The 16,532-nt window shown below is 42.8% G+C and overlaps 1 protein-coding gene across 1 annotated transcript; it reads right to left on the bottom strand.

Annotated features, from left to right (window-relative positions):
* Nucleotides 1–591: 591 nt before the first annotated feature.
* Nucleotides 592–10,470, bottom strand: LOC147902888 (SNARE-like superfamily protein). The gene is made up of 5 exons (XM_087373620.1): nt 10,355–10,470; nt 10,157–10,253; nt 7,204–7,282; nt 6,990–7,071; nt 592–1,009 (listed from the first exon to the last, which is right to left on the bottom strand). The coding sequence occupies exons 1-5, from the start codon at nt 10,385–10,387 to the stop codon at nt 872–874; spliced, it is 429 nt and encodes a 142-aa protein (XP_087229746.1). The 5' UTR covers nt 10,388–10,470; the 3' UTR covers nt 592–871.
* Nucleotides 10,471–16,532: the final 6,062 nt, after the last annotated feature.

Here is a 16,532-nt window from a genome sequence, read left to right on the forward strand (position 1 = left end):
GAGATGTTATATATTGATATAATGCTGGATAGTATATCCAAGTTCCTTAGGAGTTTAGCATGTTCAAGAATATTTGTTTTGATCTAAGCAAATGTGTATCCAATAGCTCATTAAACATCAAAATATTCTATCCATACCTTAAGCCTTAAAGTGAAAACCATTTTGGCACATTGTGTTGGGGAAAATGTAGAAAAAATTAACCAATCAAAACAAGGCTGTGATTTTATTAAGAGAAAATCCAGTTTACAATTGCTCTAAGAATTAGAATATAGGAATACACGTGCATGTGGGTGGGTGTGTGCGCTTGTGTGTTGTTGCATGTATGCTTGTGAATGTGCTTGCGTGTGCGCCTCTACATGTTTGTGCGCACGTCTACATGGGTGCATGCATGTGGCAGCAGGGGGGATATAGACATGGGGGCATGCATGTGCGTGCACATGTGATAATGTGCATGCATGCCTACGCAAGCACATGTGTGCAAAGTACAAAGGGTATGAGCTGTGGAAAATTGGTACATGAAGTGACTAAGATAAACAAGACATCTAACTATGAATGGGAAGAAGAAAATGAAGGTAGCACGTGAAAATGGGAAAAGAAACTAGCCATGAAATGGTTTCAAAGAAACAGTGTTAGGATAGAGCTATACCAGTCATCTCTTGTAGAAAAAGGCCAAGGCAAACGACCTTCAAAATCCTTCAAAATTTGGGGGCACATAGTAAGGAGATTTATTCTGGAACGAATTGGAAACTGTAGCCCACATTTTGGCCCTCCACAGACACAACCCCATACTACTGGAGAAATTTTAATTGTCTCCTTCAATTGGCTGCTTCACATGATTTGAAGCACACCCCATCTTTGAGATACTTATAAATCACATTGTTGTTGTCCCAAAAGATTTCACAATGGTGCTCACTCTTTCTGCAAACGCGCTTGAAGTAATTCTCTTCCCAGGAACATGGAAAGGATTTGACACTGCATCTACATAGGCTGCATGAAACCGTCGGAAAAACTGATGCCAAACTTACTTTGTTAGCAAGAGTATTGCAAACACCTTCACTCCACAAACCATAATTGCTACAGCCACAACAAAAGGTACTACCAATCACAATCACAAAAATGCCAAAATTCTCTCCTTTCTCTCAGTCACAGATCACAAAACGCCATACTTGATATCAGTCACGAATAAAAAGATGCTGTCACTAGATGTAAGCAGAGTAACCTGCTCTCTGCACCCCCCCCCCTTCCCGCCATATCCCAACCACCACTTCCCCCTGTCATGTCCTGCTCTTCCCCCTCTCCTTTGTCGCCACTTCTCCAGCTTGTCCTCACCCTTTCCTGTCCCTAGGCCGACTTCAAGATTGCGCTGGGATCCCGGAGTCCCTTGTTGTTGTTCCAGTGTTTCTTGGAGTCTACGAGCTGTTTTTCCAGTTCGTGCAATTTCCTGGAGGTGCCTCAGCTGCTCGAGACTGTTTCTTGGACCTCCTGTTGGCAACGCTTGGTATCCGGAGCCTTCTGGCTGCCATTGATTCACATTTGGGTCCCCAGAACCCCCTGTTTGTTAGCACCTTCTGCTGGAGTTCCTTACTGGTCGTTCAGCTTGTGCAACCTGTTTCTGATGCTCCATACAGCTCGCTACTTGCTCCGGGGATTCCCTGTTGGTTTGAGAGCTCACCTGGGTGTTTTTGGCGCCTTTTGCGAGCTGTTCTACTGGTTTGAGAGCAGCCCCAGCTGCCTAGAGCTCTCCTGAGCCTGTTTTTTAGCTTTGGACAGTAGTTTGAAGGCCCGAGCCTTCTTTTCTCTCCTGCAAGCCCCTTTTTGCTGTGCTGGCCTTTTCCAGCCAGCCTTTGTGAGGATCTTGGTCCTCTTTATCCTCTTCTTTTCCTTTCCCCCCCCCCTCCCTCCCTTTTTTGGCAGCCCAGCGTTTGTGTTTGTCCTCTTTGAAGAAAGAATCTTGGTGATGACCCTTGGTCCAGCAAGAGGGGCTCACATGGCAGGACCCTCAACTCCCCAAGCCGTTAAGGTTCTAGTTTCTCCAAAAGACGAGCAGCGGGTGAAGAATGCAGTCACTTCAGGACAGAGCAATGGTGGCCACTCTCACGAGGAGTCAGGTGTGGGATTGGATCCAAGAGAGTTTAGCACTAGAGGGAGATCACATTCAAGAGGTTACCGTATACAGGAGGAGAGGTCTTTCTTCTCCAGCTGAGTTCCCCCAAGACCTTGGCCCTGATTTTTCTTTGTCTGCATCTTGTCTAATTCATCCCTTGGCATCACTAATTCATAGTGGACGACATGGATTCTACACACCATGTGCCTCGTTTCCCAATGATGCTCCGTTTCTTGGGGCTCCCAAAGCAGTACTTGGATATCCTTCCTTCCACTGGCATAGTACTAGAGTCCCCATTGACTTCAGCAACCTTGGTTGTAGCAGATGATGGAGTCCCTCATCTAAGGGTGATCGTGGATGATCCTGAGACTCTTCCAAGGAGATCCTCCTTGAGACTCTTGACGAGGGAGAGCTGAGCACGATTGAATCGTAGATAAACAATGCAGCAACATAGTAACACTGGAGAACCAACCTTGCCAATCTTGTAGCCTACACTGTCCTCTATCAAAAACCACGAATGGGTGCCAATGCATCCATAGATTCTAGCTGTCTTTTTCCTATCCTTCAATCTCAAAGGTGTTTCCTTAACCTTTTGTACTCATATCTATTATCTTCTCATGTTCCTTCTCTTGACCCATTGAACCTGGTGATAGATAGATCTTTCCAAATATTGTTTTCTTTTAGCTAGCTTATGGAGTGATTCTTGCAATCTCGCATCTGCCCACTTGCACCCCTCAGTTGCTACAGTGTCCTTGCGGAATGTGGTCCAGCGGCTTGAAAGAAGTGCCAAGTGATCTTGTTTTCCTGCTGTACCACCAAGCTCGAAAAGAATGATAGGAGAATTCAAGAGCAAGTTCAACTCTTCTTTGCCGATCTGGATCCAGGATCGTGTTGCAGATGTGCACCTGCTTCCTAGCATAGTCCAAGACCCAACAGCCGATCCAAGGCCCATGGGACACCAGCTGGTGGTATGGGACACCAGGTTGGTTGGGATCTGGTTGGCAAATGTGCCAGCAGTTCAGCTCGTGGCTTGGAGGGGATGTCCCAGTTTCTCAAGTCTTTTCCTCACAGACGTCATGTGGTGAGCTAGCCTGCACCCATCTTTGTTGTTTCCATGGTTGTTCCTTTGTGCTTGTTTGCAGGTCTAGGTTTTCATGATCCTTGGGGCCGTGTCACTCGAGATACAGAGCAAGTCTCACCTCAAGCTCTTAAGCCTTGGAGGCTCTTGATTCAGAAAGGGCTTCTCAAGAATATGCCGTACATGAAGCTAGTGGCAACAGTCGCTCCCCTTACAAGGAGCGGCTCCCCTTCATGATGAACGTTCACAAGGTTTGGCAGTGTGCCTAACGGACTCATTCAAGCCAGCCCCATGTGTTTGGAGGAGTTTGCAAGCGGTTAACCTCTCATTTGGCATCCGAAGGTTTGAGATTAGGAGGGGTTCATGCTTGGGCAGTGGACGCATATCGATTGAGCATAGTTGGACAACGGCCCAACAATGGCGCATGGAGGCTTGCCCATGGGCCCCTGTTGTAGCAGCTACCGGTAGATGGTAGTTGCCACTGTTGTGCAGAGAGTGTTGGAGACGATCCTACATTGTCTTTGGGGTTTCCCAACAGTGCAAAGAATCTGGTCTGCAGCTCTTTGGATTGCTGACAGCGTGCACAGGATGCAGCGCGACTTCACTTGGGGAATGGTTGCGTGGCTTACGGAGGGGGGGCCACCCCATCTCCATTGATCCAAAATCTCCACACTTTAGGATTCAAGGCCAATGAGTTTTCAAGATTGAGGCACACGATGTGACACCTCCTTCCTGCCATGCCATTCGCCTTCACCAAAGGATAGTGGTTGGGAGACGGTGTCCAACATCACTGCCTGGAATATTAGGGTTGCCCGCTGCACTCTTGTGATGGGAGGCATCAGGTTCTCTTGGCAGCCACCCTCATCCCCACCTAGCAGGACATCGTTTACATCCTCCATGCCAACTGACAACGCAAGACTTCAAGGTCTAGGGCAACTGCCAAACAAGGGGAGCGTTTCTGCAAGGCTTTGCCTGTAGGCATCTTTTATGTCATCACCACGAGAGGTATCCGCTGGATGTATACTTGGTTGTTCATCCCTATTTCAAAGATTCCCTAGGCAATGAGCTAGATTCTCTAGGAGCACGTTGGTTTCTTTCAACCAAGTTGTTTCTCTTTATTCCCTACGATTAGCTCCTTCCCGATTGCTGAATTGCATGGTTGTGTTACAAGCATTAATAGAAGTTCTTTTCTCTAGAAAAAACAACGTTGTCAATCACAAGCACAAATCTCTCTCTCTCTCACACAAACACACACACACACACACACGTGCACGCACGCACGCATGTACACACAAAAACACACACCCACCCACACCCACACCATTGAGGGAAAAACCCCCCAAATTGAATGGGGTTTAGATGACACACTTTGTGTCCTCTGAAAGGGGGCACAAGCACGAGTATCATTCAATGACAAGATGGCAAGGGGCAAGGTTCCCAAGTAAACTAACAAGCGGAAAGGTACTAGGATTTGGATCTCGGAGGAGCTCACCCCGACTCAGCTCAAGGAAAAAGTAACAGAATTGTCTAATGTAAAGGATGCTTGAAGGAAGGAAAATGGGCTAGAGGGAAGGTGCTAATTAGAGACTTCAAGCGTAGACCCAAAGACTCTCAAGGCCGTCTATCTCTATATAAGAGTATAGCTAGTTTATAATAATCTCGAAGATGCTATATGCACTCCCAGGAGATGCCTTGTGCAATTCCTGGACTCTCTGGTATTCAGATGTAGTCGTCACTCTTTTTTGGTTGCAATTTGTTTCATAGGCCTCTTGAGGACGTTAATTTCTCTCTCTCTCTCTCTCTCTCTCTCTCTCTCTCTCTCTATCTAAAATATCAAATATATGAGGGGGGACGTTGAAAAATACGACTTTCTCAACGCATCATTTTGGCCACATCAAGTTTCGACATGTTTCCCACCATGTGTAAAATAAAAAACATTGGTTACATATTACACCCATAGTAACAATATGTGTGCCCTTCATGCCACACAGAAGCTCAACAATTTCCACAGAGTAGCCTGGCTCTTTGCAGCTACCTTTATACTCTGTCACTAGGCTCAAGCCTTCAGAAATTTGGATTTTATGCAGAAGGAATTCAAATAATCTCCAATGATTGCTGGGAGGTGATGGCTGCTCCTCAATTTCTGACCAAGTAGCTTTATTATATATGGGCTTTGTACTGTATGATGGAAAACTCAAAATAGTAACAAAGATAGGAATTAGAATGGATGGCAACATTTCATGTCTTGTGCCTCCCAGAAATTTTCTGAGAGTATTTGAAAACCAAACAGTGGCAGAGTTTAAAAAAAGAGCAACCTTGATGAAATATATTCATGTTCACTATTTCAGCCATATTCGGCTGCTTAGTCTTTATAATTTACTAGTTGATATCATTAGTAATTGTGATCCTAAGTTCACGATTCTGCCATTCTATGAAGGGATACACTATCTAAAGAAAATCGGCAAACTTGAATACAAGGAACAAGGGATATATATCTAGATGAATCCAAGAATATGCCCAAACTCATCCTCTAAAACACAACACAGTGTGCAGTTTCAATCTCATGATAGTCACTCATAAGGTTGAAAACCATAAACTCAATCACACATAGCAAGTTCTAGCTACTATGACATCCCCACCAACGTCATCAGCGCCCAAGAATGGGTGTAGACCATAGTATAAACATATGCTCTCACAACTACAAATCAACACACCCACACATAGTTGAGCATCCATTTATACAAAGGACTTCATGCTGAGTTTCTGTCGGCACTCCTGAGGTGAAGGGTGGACTCAGCCATGACAAAGGCTAGCACTTAAAGAGAAGGCCAACCAAAAAGTCGTCCACATTGTCTTCATTCAAGCTACAACTGCTTGTGAAAGCAATACAATTTCATTTGAGTCCCTCCCAAATGAGCACCTAAGCAAAAAAAGCTTAGACAATCTAGTTGATAGGGCAATGCACCACTTAAAATAGAAAGAATACCAGCAAGCTGCAACATGGAAAAAAACTTCAAAATGTGAAATGTGCATGTCCGCTAGTACAACAGGAACATATATGTAGATGAATCCAGGAACATGCCCAAACTCATCCTCTAAAAACACAAAATACAGGCAGCAAGGAGCCTAAACCAAAATATCTCCATTCATGGTAGAAGATGTTGTTTGTGGTCCAGACTTCACAATATGTTCCCTAAGGCCGTTCACACAGGGATAAAAGCAAGCAATTTGAACGAGTCAATTTCTTTCTGGCTAGTAAAGCAATCAAGGAAGCCTCTTTTCCAACACAACTATGCAGAATAATAATCGAATAAGAGATGGAATGGTTTCAGGAATGAGTGCCATTACAAAAAGGTGAGTATACTTGCTCGCAAAGATGCCAAGTTGTATCCTAAAACCAAAAAGCTCATAATCATAACAATCAAGTGCTGACCCTGATAGGATAATTACATAAGCGGAGCAGCCGTTTGGAAGTATTCACGATACTGATTCTGCCTAACCCAAAATTTTTATAAGATATCAAACTCTACCTTCAAACTTACCTTATCAATTCAATGCTCATAACGTTTTATCTATAGACATTAAGGTACTAAATATATACATATATATATATATGTGTGTGTGTGTGTGTGTGTATGTTTATAATTATATATTAATATTTATATTTATATGTATATAATAGTATTTATGATATAGTATTTACCCTTTGTATGGAATACAAACTTGAGAAAGTGGTGAGATTTCTAGCAATTTGGCAGTCCAATCTTGAAACAGAGAATGGTGAAATAGCAATTATATGTTTCTTACACTTCTAACATCTGCGTCTCTCACATCTTGATCTGTTGTGACTAGAATAAACTTGACCTTTGTATTGGTCAAATACCCATACCTGCAGATAAAGGAATATCATTAACAAATTCCCAAAATATCAAAATCAAATTACTTTTCTCCCATTTTCTTTCTTATTTATCAGCAATTGGTGACATACAATTGAAAACTCAACAAACTGCAGAGTACTCACACTTTATAATCTTCTGTTGGATATAAAAGGCCTAAAAAAGTCTCATTTAGGGCTGCACCTGGTTTCTTTGGATTGTTCACTGCCCAGGGGACAAAGAGGAACAAAAATAAATTTATTGCATGCTGAAACGTTATGTTAACAGATACTAAAAGCGTAAGGAAATAAAAAACTTCATGGTGTGTGAGATATTGAATTCTCATGTATTCTTCATAGTTGATTACACACTTACGCAGACAAGCAGTGTACAATGTACACTATCATGACAGTATAAACAGTATACATCCTTCCTATATAGAGCATACACAATCAAAAAGGTAGACCACTTTTTGAATTTTGAAAACTAGCACACATGTCCTGGGACATTCTCATGTGAATTTTAAGAATTCGCATAAGTAAGAAGCCTCATACTTAGTGTAAGTTTGAGTTTGTACTAAAAAGGATAATAAGTTTGCACTGTCACGTACAGGCGAAGGAAATTTGCAGCTATCTCTGACCAAACAGTGTTGCCTTGGCAGTCCCAAACCAACCAAAATCCTATCTGCCACGACACCCTACTCTAAGATCTTACCTCGACTGTGCTGCTCTGTATACAAGATTTGCAAGCCAGGCTACTGCCCTGCCAGTCCTGTCGTGCCTATGAAAAGGGTTGCAGGTGCTGCTTTGACACACAGTCCAGCTGCTCTGCTCTCTTCAGTTTATTGCACCACCCTGCCCAAGATCTCCTTGCTCACTCCCCAAAACTGAGCTCTCTCTGCCAATATAGAGCCACCATCCTTAGCTATCATTAGCATACAGGGTCCAAGACCTCCATCCAGATATAACAGTTCGGATCACCTTTCTTGACCCACTGACTCCACCACCTAGGGTCTCCCCTAGCCCATAGGTCAGTCACTAGCTAATCAGGGTTAGCACAGATGTAACAATCAGAGCATATGTTTATACTACGGTCATTGGGCACCCTGATGTCAAAGGGAATGTCATAGTAGCTAGTCCTTGTATGATTGATAGAGTTTATGGTGCTCGGCAGGTTTCACACCGAATGTTTTAGAGTGTTCCATGCAGGACCACATTTTAACACTCAAAGCTCTCGTTAAGGAGGCCACACATGGAACCTACTTTGTACATTTCCAAAAGGTTTTCAATACCATGAAAGACCATAGCACCATAAAATGCACGTCATAAGAAGTGAGTAGCATCATCAGAATGGAGGAGCCTCTTAACTCCTTTTCTCTTTGGGCTAAACAAAGATATGCTCGCTTCTTTTATGGACATTCTGCAAGGATAGGGCTCAATGCTGGCAGACTCTTGTCCTCATCCTCCTCTATGTCAATAAAGACACTTGTCCGCTTTTACAACCACCAGGACATGAAGGTCATGATCTCCACCTTCAGCATAAATCATTCACTGTGACAGTAGCACCGGTTGAGATTGTCACATCTTATGCACTCTTAAGATGCATTTTCACAAGACCCAGGTTTACCACAAAACAGGCACTATTGACCAAAGGCCACGCTTCACCAACGAGGCTGGAGCCAGACCCATTTCCAAGATATAGATACAAAATCCCTCTTTTAATCTCTAGTCAGGACTCAGACCAATAGCTTTGTATGCAGGGGACTTTTGGGCAGTGCACCTCAAGAGGCTGACAGGATTGGCTTCAACAAGATGCCAATGACGATGCTGATGCATGATTCGCAGAAAAGATGAACGCCACATAATATCATACTCGCAAAGTTGCCACGAGACCTCTACACACGGATGCCTTGTTTCATATCATCACCTACCTCGATCGGGCTAAGATAATATGTGCAGCAACGGTTACTATGGAGGGTCCTCTTGTTGTCCTTGCAGCTTGAAGCAGAGATGGGGACAAGAAGTGTCGCTACACATGAGCCACTCACTCTCGTGGCATGTCCATTGATCACTACGCTCCATACCAATACTCCCCGTGGATATCCCTTTTCTACACTGAGAACACAGCAGGAGATTCATCAGACCATTAGAGACCATGTATGGCAAATATACATTTAGCGGACATGGATATCCCAACGCAGCCACACCCTCCCAAAATAGCATTCTACAGAATTCCTAGTGTGACTAAGAATGGCTTCATTCAGGCATTGGGATGCTTACAGATCTATTCACACATGGAGTACAGATAGCCTGGGTATTAGGCCAGTTCCAAACATTATCGCCAGATCTCAGAGCAAGGCAAAATGAGGGGTTAATGACAACACCCGCGTGACTTAAGTTGTGTACCTTATGCAACATACATGTGGTAGCAGGACCACATCCTGGTCCCATAATCACAGTGTCATAGCAGCCAGGCCGCTTCACAACACTGGGGGTTTGCACTACGGAACAGAGCAGAGAAGGACAGCAGCAAGTCACCAAGACTACATCCTGGCGTCGTCATGGTGTGAGGCGCCTCAGAAGACAGTGGGTTTGCCCTATGGAGCATAGTAGAGGAAAACAGCAGCACGCCACCAAGGTAGAACCTCACTGGGATCCCACACAAAGCTCAGGTCACTCATAGTGTCACATAGCTGGCCAAAGTGGATCTCACATCACCCAGGCAGAATCCAACTGGGATCCCACTCAAGCCCAATAAAGCTCGAATATTTACGTACATGGCCGACATAGGATCTCGCTAGACCCAGTAAACGCAGAGCTCATATTAGTCATAGCACATCAACAGGGCCCATAGGAGAAGTTAATAAATCTCTCTCTCTCTCTCTCTCTCTCTCTCTCTCTCTGAACTTTCCGAGCGCAGGGCTGTTTGTATAATGATGTTTCCAGCTTGTTGCATTGAAAAATGAACCATTCTAGATCTTTAAAAAGACGTGCAATCAGCTGATCAGGAGCTAAAATCGGCTTCGGCAGCTTAGCTTTGTTGCCCACAGTTCTAGTTGATTTCCGCTTGAACCTCACAGCCAGATTCATACAGTGTTACCTCTTTCATCAATGACGTCCAAAGAGCAATGAACGATATAGTGAAACTTGAGCTCATCGTCGCCCTCTGTAAAGCTTTGAATGTAAAGAGGGTTGTTCTGTAAGATTTTAAAAAAAATCAGAGAGAGTGAAACATGAACGTAATGACCCAAAGTATAATTCTGAAGATCCATCAAGCCTAAAGTGCAAATAGACTTACGTGCTGCCCCACAACTGCTACACAAACTATCATGTTTAGGAACAAGACGGGAAATGGTCAGCTGAAAGTTTCCAAATCTTTTGGACGATTTTAAGTCAGTCTATCTCTTCTACTTATTACCCACAAACCCAAAAAAAATAAAGGAGAAAAGATTTGGCAACTTACACTTGGCAGCTTGGAGGAGAGCTCCCACATGTGAACGTTAGCACCGGTGGCCTTTTCAGAGTAGTTTTTGAATTTCCACCTCTAATTTTTGGCCTGCCACGGGGAGGCCTAAGTGAAGCCGACGCTCCCAGAGAAGCAAAAATGGATTTAAAGCGATTTTTCTTCTTTTTTTTTTTGGCATGATAGCGCCACGCATCTGGGATGGATTGCTGCATGTGCATTGCATGGGCCGCCGCCACGTGTCCGAGCTCCTTTCCGCTTATCATTGGTGGATTGTGTTCTCTTGGGAAATCGGGCCGATTTCGATATTGTGGACAAGCACATGATCTGAGGTAGCGATAAGGAGATGCATGGAAGGACCTTTGGTGTTGCGGACAATGAGCTTGCCTTTCTTTGTGGACGACGAGGTCGTTTGTGGAGGAAAGGTATGGTAGACGAAAGGCGGAAGTGATGGACGATTAGCTTGCCTTTCTTTGTGGACAACGAGGTCGTGGGGATGGGATGAGGTCGTTTGTGGAGGAAAGGTATGGTAGACGAAAGGCGAAAGTGATGGGCAGGAGCATGGGGTGTCCAAAACGGGAGCTTGCTGGTTCTATAAAATGACCTTTGCATGCATACTCGACCCGTGTGACTTTCCATCCAATGTTTTGTGTGTGTTTTTTTGCCTATCGGAAGCCTGCATATTACTGGAAGCTCCGAAAAGGGAATGAATGCTGAAGGAGGTGTTAGAGCACAAAATAATTTGTAGTCTAATTCTGATGTAAAGAATCTTACAAGAAGCGACAAATATGATAAAGATGGATCTGAAACTCATGACATACGTTTGAAGGCTCAAATGGTTCCTTGTGTGGTAGAGGAAGTTCCAAAATCTGGTCACGCAAGTGGTGCTATATGATTTGTTCATGCAAGTGGTGGTATATGATTTTGCCCTACTCTCAGTTAATTGTTCTCACTTTGCTGCTCTATTTGAATAAAGGCATCTTTCTTAATCTTCTCATAATGTATGTTGTTGATCAATACCCACCATAAGCAAGCGAGGTTTTGGTGAGGGAGGAACATCTTCTTTTTCTTTGCGTGTTGATGCAACAACAACAGTCTTGAAAGGCGATCCATTCAATGGGGTCATCTCCTTTGTTCCAGACAATGTCATAAGACGTTATGCACCTTGGGCAACCAATCAAATGGAGAGCATGAGAGCAACCTTCACATTAGCTATTAACATAGTGGCTTTTGTCATTGTCAAGGTGGACCTCGATAGCCCGCCAACAAATGATCAGATCATTATCATAGATGGTCCAAACTCTGAGGACCATGCGATGGCGAGAATCAACTAAGTGCATTTATTTGAAAAGTTTTATTACCCCCCCTCCCTTCAACTTTATTTTTATCTTCATATCGGCTATCTTTTGTTGCGGATAGAAGACACACACTTGCCTGTCTAGTGGAGGAGTTTGTCGATAAGGCATTGTCATGTATGTTGCAAAAAACATCTCGTATATGCATGCAAGACATGCACTAGGAGTATTTGATTTTACTATCTTGGGAGTAGTACCTGAAGGCAATCTTCGAGCCACATTACGTGATGCATTCATGGGCCAATTCTCTTAATTAGGTTATGGCAAAAAGGTACAACAACTTTGCGTACTGATGACATTCACCATTGTAATGAACCAAAGAACTAACAGTCATATCCCCTCTCATTGCAGGTAATTTCCATTTTGCATCTCATTAGTCTCAACAATCCCCTAGTTGAGTAGCATTGTGAAACATGTGGAGGTACTCAAGTGAATCGGGGTCCAACACGTCCATATTGTTATAGTTACGATGGTATCCAAAGTATTTCCCAAGTACCTTCTTTAAAAGGATGTGTTATAAGTTGACCATAGCCAAATGCTCATACAATACAATAAAGCAATGAGTGCATTCGAGGAGGCTTCAAGGTAGCTCAAGATACCATTGCTTCACAGAAGCCATTGATGATCCAACAGAAAGAATAGATTACTTCACTAAGGGAAGACAAGGGCGAGTTGTAGCAGACTGGAGAGTAAATGCTACTCTCAAACAGAAAGTTGCCACCCTCTAACAGATCTAGGCACTATTTTGCAAACACTTGACCAGCTGACATAACACCTTGGAGTCTAAGGAGACAAGGCACGAGGGTGACAGTCCTTTCTAGCATTATGTAGTGTAGAGCCATTGGGGGTTTGTGCGCATTGGAGGGTCAAGGCATAAAACATCGTACATCCATTCAAGGTAAACCTCAAGACACTATAGGGCCATTGGGAGTTTGGTGGCCTTTTTTAGAATTAAGCACTCTCTCTCTCTCTCTCTCTCTCTCTCTCTCTCTCTCTTTCACACACACACACACACACACACACACACACACCTTTTTTTAACACAACCTTTGGAAAAAGAGAACCTATCGAAAAGAAAGAACCCATATCGCTAGTTGCAGAATCAAGGTGAGCAATGCAAAAAGGACACCAAACATGGTCATAGTTGGAATGTGAGAACCCAAATAGAAGTAGGGACATATACTTGCTTGTTTTTCTTCTTCTTCTTCTTCTTGCTTGCCTCTTCTTCTTCTTCTTCTTGCTCGCTTGATTGTTCCTCTTCCAACTGCCTTGCTTTCTTAACACCTTTATAGTTGTTCATAAAACTATTAAATTGTCTCGCACAATCAATCAACACATGCTCAAAGCCATGAATAATCAAAAGAGAGAAACATGCTCAAAGCTACAAATAATCAAAACAGTGAAACAAGAGAAGCATCTTGAGAGAGAACTCACCTTCGACTAAAGCAACGGTGACTAAACACAAACTCATTGGAAGAGAGATCATCTACATGCTAGAGTTGTTTGAATCTCTACATCATGCGATCAAGATATTGCAATCAATATTTCTCTCGACTCAGCTCTATTCTCCCCTCACAACACTTCTATAAAGCAATAAAGGAACAACAATCATGACCTTAGATACAGATCAAGTTGCAGACCTTTGAGGGTAGACCTTATCGTGAAACAATCACAGACCTTGGCAATGGAGTAGACATTGAGACCTGAGCAATGAGGTAGAGAACCAAGTGATAGAGTGCATAGGATTTTCGAAATATGCTATGACAATGGGTAGTGAAAGAGCGAAAGGTGTATGCGAAGAAGCTTAATCAAATTTATGGAGGAGAGAATTCCAAGGAGCAATCAAAGGAGAAATTTTGAAGGACCATGTTAAACAAGAGTACAAAAGTGTGCATGGGCACTACCTCCTAGTATAGTGGGGGGTAAAGCAAGTGCTTTTAGATGCAAAAGAGAAAGCAAATAATTTTATAAGGGTGTTGGGCTATTAGAAGGCAATTTTTGTCGGATGATAAATGGCAATTTGAAACACACAATTAATTTAAATTTAAAAACACGTTGAAGTAACTTCAGTGGGCCTGTGCCTTGGAAGGTTATGTTTTAGTTGTTTGAGGTTGGCCAAGTATGGTTATTGTTGTCCAAGTATGGTTTTTTTTTTTTTTTGGTTTTTTTTTCCTTGCCTATGTTTGTATTCTTGTATAGAGGAATGAATGGTCCAACCAATAAATGTAATTTGTGTTGTATTTTGCTTTTTTTTGTTTTGAGTTGGTGCATATGTGATCAATAGTTGTTCCGTGTATTGTTGTACTTGTTGAAATTGGTTGTTTCATTCTATGGGATTTGAAGTAGTTATTTGAGCCTTAACATTGGGGCTGCATTAGAGTTATAGTCGATGTTGAAGTCGCCTACAATGTATGTTGTTGTATTGTACTTAGCATTGTCTCGATACTTTGTGTCAGTACTTGTGTCTTTGTTTTGGAAGATTTGTATGTGTTAATAACTACTACTTTTTTATTTGGTTTTGTCTGGAAAATTAAAAGCAAACATTCAAAACTTTGTTCAAATGAGCTTGTTTGTTGTAGCAGAGTTAGCTCCTTTTGGAAATATGTTGTTGATGTTATGATGCTGTTGAAAAATGGCAACTACATTGTTGGATTTGTTTGGGTGTGTGTTTCTTGCAAGCATAAGATGGTTGCATAGAGGATGCTTTTTGAGTTGTTTATATCGTCCTTGTGAAATTGTGATGATCGTCTGTTTAGGCTTTGCAATATTTTGTCAATGTTTTTTTCTTGCTGAAGTCCATTTGTTTGGATGCCCAACTGGAATCTGCTCGTATTTTAAAAGTTCTTGCAAGACTAGTGGGTCTATTTTTATTTATTTATTTTTCTAATTTGGAAAGAAAGTAAAGATTGGCTAGATCACAGAATCTCAAGAATGCAGTGTAGACAAGCCATGTGTCATAATCCCTACAAGGTCAAATGCAAGTGTTTCCATGGTTAGTCCATGTGAGCAATGGATTGTTCTACCAGTCGTCGGTTGAATCAAGAATTGTTTTCTTGTGATTGTGTTTAAATGGTTGTTTTTGACTTGGAATTCACGAGTGATCTGTAACATTGATGTCCACGATATTGGTTTGTTGTATAAGTGTTTGTTTTTGTAGTGAGTTTGTGCACCTGTGTTTTTGTTGTTGAATTCTATCCACACAAGGAATGGCTTCTTCCTAGTATCAGAATCTCTGAAGATGCCATCTGCACCGTTAACAATGCCATCGTTGATATTAAGGTTTCCCAAGCATATTTCAATGATCATCCCAAGTTTAAGGCATAGCTCACCATATAGTCCGGATGTTTTCCTGGGGCCATTAGAGATGTTTATTGTTCTATTGCATGTCCTTTGTTTGGTATGAGTTTGCTGGGAGTATGTGTGGATGATCGGGTAGGCTTTCGAACATGTCCTCGTTGTGTTTGTTTTTTGCGAAGTTTGTAAAGAATAAGTGCGGGACACTATTTTTTAATTTTGGGTTCTTTAAGTGTGTTATATTTAGTTTGTTGATATCATCACTTTGTGTCCCTGTTTGGATCCTGCTGAATACCTCCAAAAAAGTATTTAACATTGTGTCCCTGTCATTGATAAAGGCAAATGAAGAGTTTCATGTATTTTGCTTCCACCAATTGTTCTTGTTGCCTTTCCGGTATATGCTAGTAGCAAGACTTTTGGAAGATCAATGCCTTCTATGTTTTTATGTGAATAGTAGCGTCATAGTGCTTCTGCTACATCTGGCATAGACTAGAGTGTAGGGAAGTTAGATGGCCAGGGACTCCAAGGTGGGAAGGACCAACGACTCAACTCATGATCACTAGAGTGGCAAGTGGGTCAGGTACATGCTCAACAAAGGCTCGAAAAGAGGCATGTTTGATAGAATTGGGTGGATCTAGCAAGACAACAAGACCTAGCTTGATGGTTGAGGAGTCAAAATTAGAAGTGACAGGATCCCAAGCAGGAGCGGGGCCATCACCTACTCCTACCCCAAGTTTTCTAAGGAAGACTCGATCGACAACACTTTGCCTGTATTGGTAGATGTTATAGACATTTCCTTAGGAACCTCCTATTACCACCATTGCCTCATCCTCAAAGAGCGAGCTTGAGCAGTAGGTGCTGACTCCTCCCACCTCTCCAAGGAATCCCAAGGTGCAATCTCCTCCCCCATCTATATTGAAATAGGAAAAGATAACAAATAGGAGTTGCGGGTAAGAACCAATGGAGACAGAGGATGATGGAGATAGCGACAGAGGAGTGATGCTATATCTGTACACCCGTGCCTCTCCCATCAACCCACTAGATGCCTCTTTCGACTTACCTCACCACCTGTATGAGCCATATTTCTTGTCTGAATCCTCTCGTGACTTCGGTGCATGTGCTTCTCCCCAACTACCAAATAATCTGAATATATCGGACGAGCTGCGCTTCCTTGCGCTAGTTGCTAATCTTGTTGAAGAATGTGGACCGCCATCTTTTCGCTATGGAGCTCGACCAAGTCCCCATGGTGGGAGAGGAGGAGTAGGAGGAGGAGCTGTGCACCCCTCTTATGCGCATCTAGCTCAGAAGCCACGAGCCCAAGGGTGTGGACTTTGATGAGATCTTCTCTCTGGTTGTGAATATGA

Source organism: Dipteris shenzhenensis, chromosome 4 (assembly GCF_047967505.1).
Source record: "Dipteris shenzhenensis isolate YYH24624 ecotype China chromosome 4, Dip_SZ_1.0, whole genome shotgun sequence".
Classification (NCBI taxonomy): domain Eukaryota; kingdom Viridiplantae; phylum Streptophyta; class Polypodiopsida; order Gleicheniales; family Dipteridaceae; genus Dipteris; species Dipteris shenzhenensis.